The sequence below is a fragment of the Ambystoma mexicanum genome, chromosome 12 (genome assembly GCF_040938575.1).
Source record: "Ambystoma mexicanum isolate Mex_15411 chromosome 12, UKY_AmexF1_1, whole genome shotgun sequence".
Taxonomy (NCBI): Eukaryota; Metazoa; Chordata; class Amphibia; order Caudata; family Ambystomatidae; genus Ambystoma; species Ambystoma mexicanum.
This window is the reverse complement of record NC_090936.1, coordinates 694160228-694172618: the sequence shown is the minus strand read 5'-3', so window position 1 is coordinate 694172618 and position 12391 is coordinate 694160228. Positions and strand designations below refer to the sequence as shown.

The following is a 12391-nucleotide window of genomic DNA, read 5'->3' as shown; positions in this document are numbered from 1 at the left end:
TGCCTTCTTTTGGAAACTCGCGGTCGTGGCATCCTCAAAGGACCTCGACCTCATTTCTGAGGGAGTTTGATTGTGGGACCGCCCCGTCCTGGGGGAAGCATGACCATGACCAGAGGCTGAGTCAGAGGCCTTACACAATTTTAACCATACTGACCGTATGCTGTAGCGATCCTTCTTTGTTTTTCGAAAAACCACGGCAGACCTCACATCCCTCCTTATCAAGGTCCGGATGCAGGCAGTAAAGACATTTGTGGTGTCGATCCTCCATGCAAACCTTCCTTAGTCCACATTTTGCGCAGTTTGAAAAGGCATCTCTTCTCCTTGGTCATGGTGAAAAGGTGTGAAGTAGGCCCAAGCCTGGGCCTTCTCTGATCCGATGAAAGATCCTCGATGTAGTATGATCTTCACCGACAGCGGATCTCCGCTGCCGGTAGTCGACCTCTGGTCAAACGATAAATCCAAAAATCGGTCAAAACTTTCAAATGTTACCAAAAAACTCAAAATATTAGGAAAAAAGCTCAGAGAGCACTAAGAGGACTCCTAACACCAAAGTGTGTGGTAAAATTCTGAAGATGGCCACCATGGGTGGAGCTTAGGTAGTTGACTGCCATTGGATGGGGGCAGTATGACCCAGAGGACAGTGGTTGGTTGAGAGGAGAAACCCAGTTTTACAGCAAAAGTGAAACTGTTTTTTCTTTTAATGAGGTTTCCCAGCCAGACGACGGGGAATATTCATGAGCATGTAAATCCATGCCAGACCCCATGCTGGAGAATAGTGATTCATTCTAGTGAGAGAGAGAGAGTTTGCAAACATCCACACCGCTTGCGCTCTCCGTGCAATTTTATTAATGCCGTAAAATACACGCAGGTTGTAGTATTAGCAACTGATGAATTCCTTTGCGAATCTTCTACACTTACCACAAATACGCTCCTCGAAGTCACATCTTTATCTACAACAAACCAAGCGTCTCGCAACCCTCCTATTCTGGCCCTCTGGCCCAGGGTAAACAGGAACCAACCTATGGAAATCAAGGAAAGAGGAGATGGAATTAATATACTACCTAAAAACATGTACTCGCATACATTTTCATGTATTCATTGAAGACTGGATATTAGAGGTCATTATATAATGTTGTGGCCCTGTAAAGCAAAGATAAACCATTCCTCCTTATTTGCCCTTAGCAGGACTTGCAGAAGTAAAACCAGTAGTCGGCGTATCTGTACTGTATCCCCCGAAGCTTTAGTAACCCCCACAATAGAAGTAAATAATCAAGCATCCTTCTGGACAGAGGGTGGTGTATGCGCAACATCACAACAGTACACACCACGCCAATTCTGGAGGTATGCCTCCATTATTTTGACCCAACTGCCACAGTCGGGATAAACGTTGCTGGAGCATTCAGTACAAACATAGAACGTTAGAACATTTTACCATTTTCACGACACGAATTCCTTAGTGGGGCGGGGGAAGGAGGGAGAACACTCATCAATGTATATTTTTTCCTGATATAATTTCTATTGATTTTAATGAAATGGTCCCAAAAAGCAGCCAAGGGGTGTTAGTGCACAGTCTTCCCAATTTTCATACTCGACGATTTTGTTTCATCCGGACAGAATTGTAATGGAGATTTACAAGAACAATCAAGGTGAAGGAAATTCTCCCTCCCATGCCCACCTTTACAGCAAGTCTAACTTTTGAAAGGGTCCATTTTGTGCAGTTTAATTGGTGTATAGTAAAACTGGTGCTGATATTTATAATGTATAATACATTACATGGTGCCGTTAGTAGTCTGTTAAATTAGAACTACACATCCCACCTGCTGCACAGGATCGAGCGAGCATTTTCCACAACATGGGGGCCTTACCACTCCCTCCCCACAACTCTAATAAGGTGGCATGGTGGCGTTGGGTATTCTTAAAGAAAGTATTTGGCAATCGTACCGGAAGTGCTTGGAATAAGTATACACATGTGGGGAGGAGCAACTTTTTTTTTCTTTTTTTAATCGCGGCTCTGCCCGCCAGTGTCAGAGGTAAAGAAAGCCATCCATCAATTAACAAGGTTAGCCATATATTCACATATATGGCGTTCAAGGTAAAAAGTGTCTTAGAATCTGAGCTCACATAAACCTCCCCCGCACCCTCCTCCTACCTTTTGCCAAGTATTTCACAGAGGTATGGTTCCAATGCAACCTCATTTGAATCAGTGATGATGGAGCTGTTGCAGAAAGAGACCGGATCCCAGATGTAGTCCATTTAACTGCTAGCCCAGCAAATCCATGAAAGGATTTCACCTCATGCATGATGGGGCCTAATTGGTATATGGATCAGATAAATACAAAACTACCGCCTGCATACACGGCAATGGGAGAAATATCATCCAGGTCAGGTATTCCTCTGTGACAATGGAATCATCTGATTCTAAAGGCAAGGGGCTCCATAACCAAGGCAAACAATAAAGGGGAGAAGGAGAACCCCTGTCTACTACCTCTGTACAATTTCATACAGGAGCAGACGTCAGCGGTGGCCACTATCCTAACTATTGGTGCCCTATACAATAGTTGGATCCATTGAATGAGAGGACCAAAACCCCATTTCTCAAATACTGCCCACATAAATCCCTACTCCACTGAATCAAAAGACGTTTAGGCATCTAAAAAGGGAGCAGTCATATTATGCCACGGTGACAGATGCGAGATGGTGGCCAACAGTCTCCTTGTTTTCAATTCTCTTGAACAACGGGGATAAACCCAAACTGATCGACATGAACCAAGTGCAGGATATGTGGGAGCAACCTATTGGCTAATAAAACCATAATCTTAGTGTCAGTATGTAGCACTGACTATAGCCCATAAGACCTGCATCCGTCTGGTCTCTTCCCAGCTTTTAGGAGTATGATAATACCTGCATCATTAGAGGGTGGAAGGGATCTCAATGTGCAGGCTTCATTAAACATCTCAAATAGCTTGGAGTCAAGAATATCTAGATACGCATCATAAAATCTAAGGGTCAGGCCATACGGGCCCAGGGAGTTATCGCTAGCAAAGCGTCCTTCAGTGTTACAGGGGATTCCAATGGTGCACTGTATACTCACTGAAACAAGGGGAGTGCACCTCTAGTAAATATCCTACCATATCCTCCTCATTAGAATTCACCTTAGTGAAATAGAATACATTTTGTGTAACACAACGTTTATGTCAATTGAACGGGTGTACCTGCTGCCCTCATCTCGCCCCCTCACTCGTTGTCAGCCAAATAAGGGGCTTCCCTGGCCTTTCCGGGTCGCATAACTAGCTTGCAGCAACTGGTCTCTAAAATGATTTGACCTCCGACTCAGCAGCTTCAGTGTAATCATCGATTGTGCTCTGCAACTCCGAAGTCGGTGCCAAGTCCTCTGTAGTGTCTGATGGCTGTTGTAAATCACATATCTCATATCTCGTGCTCCAATTGTGCCAACCTATGACATATGCTCTTGCATGCCCTATATAAAGTCATTGGGCACAGTCCTCGAAAGTAAACATTGGAATAATTAAGACATGAAAGGCCTCCCAAAGTGGATCCTACGATGTAGCAGCCCCACTGTTAAATAGAAGACATTTGGAAACACTGTTGCAGTGCTCTGATGCAATGTCAGCGAGGGCATTATCCCGGCACTTCACTCTGACCCCTGTGTTTACACCAGACGGGAGCTCAAACGTGCATTGTACTGGGCTGTGATCCAAGAGGTGTGAGCAGGAAATTCACAGCAAGCGACTTGGTCAAGGGGAGCACCCGAGGCTATGTGTGCTGCAGACTTATGAGCATGCAAATAATTCGTGTATTCCTTGGGGATGGATTGAAGAGATGCCAGTCATTTTTGAGAGCAAACTGCTCCTTCATACCCCTTATGGAACACACCCGCTGGAACTGTCCATTTCAGTGTCCCACACCAAGTTCAAGTCGCCGGCCCAAATCCCCAGCTGTTCAAGCCACCTAGCGATAATTCCACCAATTCTAGCCAATGAGTAGAGGTCAGAGCCATATGTATTTACCAGAAGGGTTTTCCTGTTGGCCAGGTTCCCCACCACCTATACACAGCGCCATTCAGGATCAATCATGGTTTCTCAAGACACAAAGCGCACAGACTTGTGGCAAGTATGGCCACCCCTCTAGCGTACCCGGATAGGAGGCAAAACATCTCTGTGGGCCCCAGGACATATTTAGCAATATCATACTTCCGTCTTTGCTCGAGAAGGGTTTCCTGCGACAAAAGAATATTTGCCACTTGGCCAAGGGCATAGGATAATATTGTACGAGTCTTCCTAAAATTACTTAACCCATGACCATTCCATGTTAATAACGTCAATTCCCAACCATCTGGGGCAATACAGCGTTCATGTTTATACTGGCATGACACGGCTTTGTCACACACAGCACACAAGTATAACTGTGGTTTACCAGCAATACCAGCAATAACCTGACTCCAGAAAACAATACGCTTAAAACCCCCCTCCTACACCAGCCTACCCCAACAATCAGTGCACATTAGAATTACCTGTTCTCCATTTTTACTGATTTTTACACAAATTCTGTCGAAAATAAATCTGCTGTCTGTATTTATTTATATAAGTGAGTAAAAAAACAGAAACGCAGGTCTTTCCGCTTGGCTCTCTATGCTGTCAATCATGCATTGCAGGCCAATCACATAGCAGATTGCCAGCATGGAGAGCGGAAATGTATGACAAATGGTATTTTAGTTCTTCAAAATGTTAACATCATCGATGTTAGGTCAGCAGCAATCACAGTAGCAGCCATTTGTTAAGGTAACAATGAAGCTGACATTCCATTTGTCCCCTATATGGCTGGGCGTGTATTTAATAATATTATGTTGTGCATTCAAATAAATACAGGAATATACCGGTTGCATATTATTTTTTTATATCACAAGTAATAAATGTGGATTAATACAGAAAGTGGCCAAAAAATAAATACTGACGGAAATCATGGAAAAATGAATACCATACAATCAGAAGCCTTCATTTTAATCAATGCAAGTATAAAACCGTAAAGGCACATAAGTTGCATTTTTATCTTACAAATGTTAGGATATTGACAAGAACAAGCAAACAGAGAGACTATCGCAGCTTCTCAGTCACCAAATAACAATGAGGAAAAAGAGAACATGCTCCATCCATTATCTTTTGTTCTTAGATGGGCAGCCAGATCGAGGAAACTGTTGACGGACTGCATTGCTGTTTCAGTGCCACTGAAGGAGATGTTGCCATCTACTATGATGCAGAGTTTGGTTGGTTTTAGCATGCAATTTCTCACGCAACGGTTTCCTGACTGATGAAAACGGTTGGCTGGCCTTCTGCACCCGGGGTATGAAGTCAGGAAAGAAGTGCTGTGTAGTGTTTTCAAACTTCACAAATCCAGCTGCACATGCAGCACAAAATAACTGGTCACAGTGGTTCACAGAAAGCATATGATGATTGGGCACAGATGGCCGACCTCCCCTCTCCCAGAAATGCCCCCCTACCCTATTTCTCATCCTCCTGAGTTGAGGTCCCAGAGAGCGATTAGTTCATTCACCACAAACCATAGAGTAATTGACACACCAGCTTTTCAATGTAGATTTCTATGTAGATTTCTGTGTGGCCAGACTCCGGGCCCTCCCTCAAACCAATAACGCAAACATTATTTCAGCGTTAACTTCGCTCTAGGTCCTTCAAGTAGTTGTTTACCATCTTGCCGAGTATCTTTCACTGAGTAAGACAAGTGAAGTCTATCATTTTCAGCCTCCCCACTCTGGACTCTATTTTACATTTATATAGCGCACAGGCAGACCCAGGGCATCGCGGCGCTGTTATTTGTAGTTCCACTTAGTTACAGTAGAATACAGGGATCAGTAAAAATACAATATGCATTTAGGCAAGAGAGTACATTACAATATGCATTCAGGCATGTCGGGGTTGAATAGCTGAGGTATGCCGCAGTTATGTGAAGAGTAGTGTTTTGGCAGCTGTACGTGATTTCAATCTGGTACACACCCAAGTCTCGCCCAGCATGTAGTGCGCAAATGAAACCCTTATTTATTTTTATCTATAAGTTCAATATTCCCAACGATACACCACTCATATTACACCCTTCTCCTGAGACCCCCCCCCTCCCGGTCACACTGAACCAGGAATCAAGTTAATTTGCAAAGGTAAATATTTATTTATGTATTCAGAATTGAAATCACAATATGTTTTAATAGGTAGCAACAATCACCAATGGGGTGACAGAACACTGAACAATATCTTTAATACACTAGGAATCAAGTAATGAGCACCAAAACAGATGCAGCAAAGAAAGAATACTTTTGGTTTGATTTAGAACAGATAGCACTAGGGTTAAGGTTTCTCCCTGCAATACCCCTCAACCCACCAATAGGCAATTGAAAAAGATGCGAGGAGAGAGCAAGTACTCATAAATAACACAGATCAACAGAATATCACTCCCACCTTCCCCCTTTAAACACAAGAGAAAAACGGAATTGACTTTTCAACTGTCAGTATGGCTTTGAAATTGGCTGAGCAAAAACACCAAATGTGGTCAAAATGCTTAAATTGTTATAAGTTTCTATGGGAGCCAATTTGAACCGATGTAGGCAAAAAAAAAAGCAATGATTTAAGTAAAAGAAAACATTTGCAATCTCAAACTCTAAGTGGGAAATAATTTAAAGGTAATCCACACATGTAAAACCTTTCAAAATGTCAATTTGCTGCAAACTTTTCCTTATGTAAATTTTGATATAACGGGTCAATCGCAATGTGGTTTTGGGTTCTAGCGATAGCTAAGGATGTTAGGTACAAGTGGGAGTTGAAATTTCACCTAGTAAGAGTTGTTTTTCGAAAATAAAGTAACAAGATTTAAACAAGGACTTCCGTTAGAATCGGAAAATATGGGTTATGCTTATTCAAGACTAGAGCGTTTGGCTAGGCGACCAGGTCGGGACACAGTAAGTTCTGAGACTGATTCATGACTTCAGTAACAGATCCCCATCACTTTTCCGGCAGCACCAGTCCAAAGACTCAAAGTAGGATTCAGTTTATGAAATAGGGATAGTTCAGAGATTAGAGTAGAACAAGATAAGCAAGGTATACAATAGTTCTCTAGCATCCTATTAATACTCACAATCCACTGGGATTTAAGATTTTTGACAGTCACGGTTCTGGTCAATGGATTGGGTCTATCAAGGAAGGACAGCACATCAGGCGCGGGACTGGATCAGCTAGGCCAGTCACCGGAATGCCCAGGATCTGCCATTCTTGTTTCTGGGTAGTTCAAATCAGCGGGATAGCGAGTTCATCAGGCAAGCCTCATGGTAGCAAGCCAGATAGTTTCAAGATGCTAGTTCAGAATGATTTCCCACACCACAGCACTCCACTGGGTTGTGAGAATAAGTGTGAGTATTGAGGCCTTGCTGAAAATGGTTCAGCTACTGGTTGGCAAGATTCTTGGCATCTGGATCTGGAAAGATATTAAAGGCTGGATGTAGAATGCTAGTACAAAGTGCTTCGCTGGAATCAGGAGAGTCAATGAGCGAGTGAGTGGGTCAGTGAGTCCCGATGTGTTATCAGTTGTCTCTATTTATCCTTTCAAATGACATCACAAAATGGGTGTATGGGCCGGCTTAACTAATCCCTTGTGAACTGGGATTGGATCAGGACCTCATCTCCGCCTTGCATCTGAGTGATTGGATCAAGGACGGATGATGTCACATTTATGGTTTGGCTTTTACAGTCCTTAGAAACCTCCCATAGCCACTAATATGAAAATCGAATTTTGTCCTAAATACATATTTCTACATTGGTAGCCTCTACAAAAATCACAAACAAAGATTCCATATTTTATGTGGTAGCTGTTCCTCAAAATCCAGCAGCTGTGGGATCTTGTTTCACCTTTCTGCAGAATTTTGTCCATTTCGCCATGAACACATTTTCCAAACTTTCAGAAAATGCCCACACATGTGTGTGTTTACCATAGGGAGGTGTGTGTAAAGTTTAACAATTCTAGCATTAACACAGTTCACCTAAAACCACATATATTGCCATTCTTGTCCAGAATATGTTACACATTTCCACCGCCTCTTGAAGCGTAAAGTCAAAAATTAGACTAACAAATCTGTTCTTTTTACATTTTTCACTACTTTGGATAACAAGTTATGAGTCTCTAAAAATTGTTCATTATTTATTCTTGGCAGCAAATGGTCTGCCCTTTGTCTCTCCCTGCAGCTCAAGGAGTAGCCCCCTCCTTTGGGGAATTCCTTCAAGGAGCAGTTTACGACCCCTTCACACGTCCGTTTCCTGGGCTTGAGGATCTGCCATTGTTCATTCTCTGGCTGTAGACAAAAGTCTGGCTTAACTCACAATTATCATCTATCAGTGAGTTTCTGCTGAGAGGCTTTCCCTCCCCTTGGGAGAAACCTGTTTTTCCACTTCTTGCAGGCCCAGCCAGGCTAATTTATTCTTAATTTTTTAAAATCCAGCAGAAACCAAACTTGTTGCATCAAATGACATAAATAAATTACTTTCTTAGTTTTAAACCTGTGGGATCAAAAACACAACTGAGATCTGTATTCCTTTTAGCAACAATCCTTTTATGTTTGCTAATCCGGCAGACTTTTAGTTTAGATACTTTGAAGTTTCATCAGGAGAGCTCATCTAACAGGGCTGTCATTCACAGGTAGCCCAGTTGGCTGTACACAAATTTTGACAGGGGCTATCATCCACAGGCATTCCGGTTATTCAGAGAAAATGTTTTGCTCTTCACATTTTGGGACTTTGTACATTCGCCATGCCTCTCGAATACTGAATTTTAATGCCACACAAGATTTTGAATGTTGAGTAGTGTTGAGTACAGGCATTTTGGTGTTTTTAGCACAAAGTAAATGTCATTTACAGGCACATTTTTGAGTTTCATTTGGAAAGCGCTGCTTCTCCCTCTGCAATCTATGTTTGCTTGTCATGGAGCCCACTGGCACATTTTCTGCACAGTGTGCTCTATTCCACCACACTTGCACCATGGGTGGTAGGTTGTGCAGCCATCTTTTTGTGTGTTGCAGAACGCGGTTTTGGAGGTTTTCGGCACGCACAAGAGTTTTGCCGCCATTGTTGCTGTTTCTTGCACCATAACTTAGCAGAGTGATGCCGCATAGTATGGCAGAGTGGGTCAATACATCCCACACAGCTTTTCTAAAGGTTAGGTGAGAGCAGTGCTACTTCCACAGTATCGGAGTGCTACTTACACAGTATGACGTGTAAGCTCCACCAGAAAGGCCTAGACATCCTCCACTGTAGATCCCGCTCCCTCATTCTGAGCCAAAAGCTTACAATTACTGCTTTGAAGTTCAAGCTGAATTTCTTGAAGTGCGACACCCTGGTTGTCGGGTGACTTATCCTCCACCCTATATGCCATATTATCGGTAGATGCCTGCTGTTGATGATATGCAAATGCTTGCAGATCGGGGTGCCCCTTGAAGTTAACCTTGCATGGTGAAGTCACCCCCTAGCAGCACCATGTTCAAATAGAATTCACGCTCTACTGAGAGGTAGAAGTACGGCTAGAGCATGTGATGATCCTTAGCACAACACAGTGGCAAGGAATGGTATAGCATTCTTTCATCGACAGGTGTAATTTCGATGTTTTTTTTACAAGTTCATTTTACTGAAAAATCTCATCGAAATATATAGGGGAGGGTTGGAAAAGTGTATATAACGGGGTAAGGGGTCCGTGAATAGGTAAGAAACAATAGGGGATGGGGGCTTTAGGCAGAACACCCAAAAATAAAAAATAAATCAAATTTGATGAGTTGTTTTGGTGAAAAATACTCGAAATTACACCCCTCAAAATGACATAGCACCTGGATAACATAGCTTGTATAAGTGGAAGGCAACTAATCAGAAAAAAAGCACAGCACTGCTAGCCGGATAGGAACAGGAACGGAGTAGCCGGCAAAGTGTGCACATTGTATCCTAATCGATAATGGTCTCCAGCTATGCCACATACCTCAATTGAAACAATGTGTACAATATGCATGGTGACAGGGGGCCTCCTCGCCTCTGTGCTGCAGGCCCCATATCTGTAATCCCTGTAAGTAGAGTATCTTCACCACTTCAGGTGGTTAGCCCGGGACCACGTACACAGGACGATCTTCCATGGAGCAAATCCCTCTGATTCAGTAGTCTGTTGCTGTCACTGCAGGATCTGCTCTCACCGAAATCCAAACTCACAAGAGACACCACTCTGTTCACTGCATAGATTCCACTCATGCGCTGTGTCAGAATGGAGGGGTGAGCGGTCACAGTGGGTCCAGCAGCATCCTCTAAGCAGGGGCAAAGCCAGACAGTGGGCAACAGGCACTTCAACTCAGTTACAGCTCCCGGCAATCCCAGACAGCGACACACTAGGCTCCCTCACATTTGCCCTCCTGACCCACCGTGCTCTCTGCAGACCCCCGCACAGATCCTCTCAGCTCCACTCTACTGGGGCACAGAGGATTTCCCATGCTACCAGTCCGGGAGGGTTGCCCACTCCAAACTGCATGCCGAGGGCAATAAATATTGGCAATATTGGCAACAGGAAGAATAATGAAGAAATATAGTCCAAATAGGAGCGGCCCAGGTGCAAGTTCCAACTCGAGAGTCCCAACACGGCTTCTCCCATCAAGTGACTCCCTAGTTAGCAACATATATAAAACAATTGAACAAGAAAACTTTTAACACTAGCTCGAAGATGTCTCAATACGTTGGCCAAATGCAAAGATTATGTGTACTGGGGCGGAGCATGCCTTGTTGTGATGTGTTACTAAAAGAAGGTGCACAGGGAATTCCCAGAGTTCCTCCCCAATAACTTCTCTTGTGCATCTCTTGAAACCTGGGTAGGCGTTGAGTGCTATGTAAAACTACCCCAGAAAAACAGAGGAAGGACAGGAGACTTATTAACCCACTTCGGCCCACAAACACCAACGCCGGGGTTGTGCGCGCGTATATATATATATATATCGAGGTGTGGGGGGTGTTCAGATAGACCATTGAACTACAAGTTAGAGTTCCTCACACTTCACTCTCCATATAACCTTTGGAGTTAAAGTGGAGAGCACCTATGCACACCTTAGGTGTTCATCCCAAGCCATGCCTAGGAGGGGAGGAGAGCCAAAGGACAAGTGCGGGCCCCAAATACAAATTGATGTTCGCCCTGCTAAGCCTGGGAACACTCAGAAAGCCCAAGAGTTAGATAACCCTGGAACATTATAAATACCCACCGATACACGTGTTGGACAGTTACAGCGTGGCGAGGCAATCTTGTATTCTTATAAAGAAATCTATCACCCTTATGGTCAATTCCCCAACCTGTTGTATTGTGTTTATTAAAAGTGTTGAACGCTGAACGGTCATGTGTTCAGTTTGGTCCTGTATCATTATACCAAACAAATGTTCAGCTGAATGCAGATCAGAATGGCCCTGTTGAAATTCCTGATGGATTGCCCACTTCAAAAAGAGTGTCTCCTACTGAAAGAAAACGTAGGATGTGGGGGAAAAAAATTATGCAAAAACGATAGAGTGGAGTTAAGATGCACCTTGGAGTCACAACATCTCTTGTAATCAACTCACAAGATTTGAAACAGTTAAAACAACGTGTATTGCTCCACACACTCTACTCATCACTTTGCCAGCCACCAATCAAACTGGCCCAAACAGAATGCTCTCTCCCACCAGGTGATTCGAACAATGCCTTCAAGGTTAGCTGAATTTGGTGGCCCCTTTGGGTACCAACATATAATATTCAGAGTATTACAAGTACCAGTTACTGAGGGGCTTTGGTAAGTAATCTTCTGTTGCATGTGTTTTTCCATTTAAGCTATGACCTTTTGATGCTTGCTGTAAGGGTTACTGTTGAGCTTACTGTTGTGCGGTTGCGCCCGCACGTGTTAATGCGGCCAAGGGGTCACGCAGGAGCATCCTTTGAACGCTCCTGTGTGATGTGCTGTGAGGACTGAGGACAGCTGTTGGTCAGGGACTCAGAAAGCCGATGGTGTGGCTCCCATGTTGGGAGCACAATAGCTTCAATACAAGCACTTACCCGATTCCTGCATCGTCCTGTCGGCCCTACCTCTAAGGGGGCTCGCAGACAACAATATTGGCAACAAGTTGGTGCCGGCGTCGGAAAGACTTGCAAAACACATCATACCAACTGCTGAGCTTCTGGCGCCACCTTGTGCCGGTTGGTATTATTGTCCTGCAAGCTACTAAATTTATTGGATTGAAGAGTGCTTTGTGGAATTGTATTCATTTTCGTCCATGTTTGCTGTTGGCCATCGGATTGGTACATAGGGAGCCGCAACATGTACAGTCGTGGAGGCAACCATACA

The 12391-nt window shown here is 43.7% G+C and overlaps 1 protein-coding gene across 3 annotated transcripts in view; it reads right to left on the bottom strand.

Annotated features, from left to right (window-relative positions):
- The window catches only part of TRMU (tRNA mitochondrial 2-thiouridylase), an 852019-nt gene that overhangs the window by 202322 nt on the left and 637306 nt on the right, over positions 1-12391 (bottom strand). For all 3 annotated transcript variants that reach the window (XM_069629233.1, XM_069629231.1, XM_069629232.1), the window contains one exon: positions 919-1019. In XM_069629233.1, coding sequence (XP_069485334.1) covers positions 919-1019 — 101 coding nt within the window. The remainder of the gene's footprint in view (positions 1-918; positions 1020-12391) is intronic.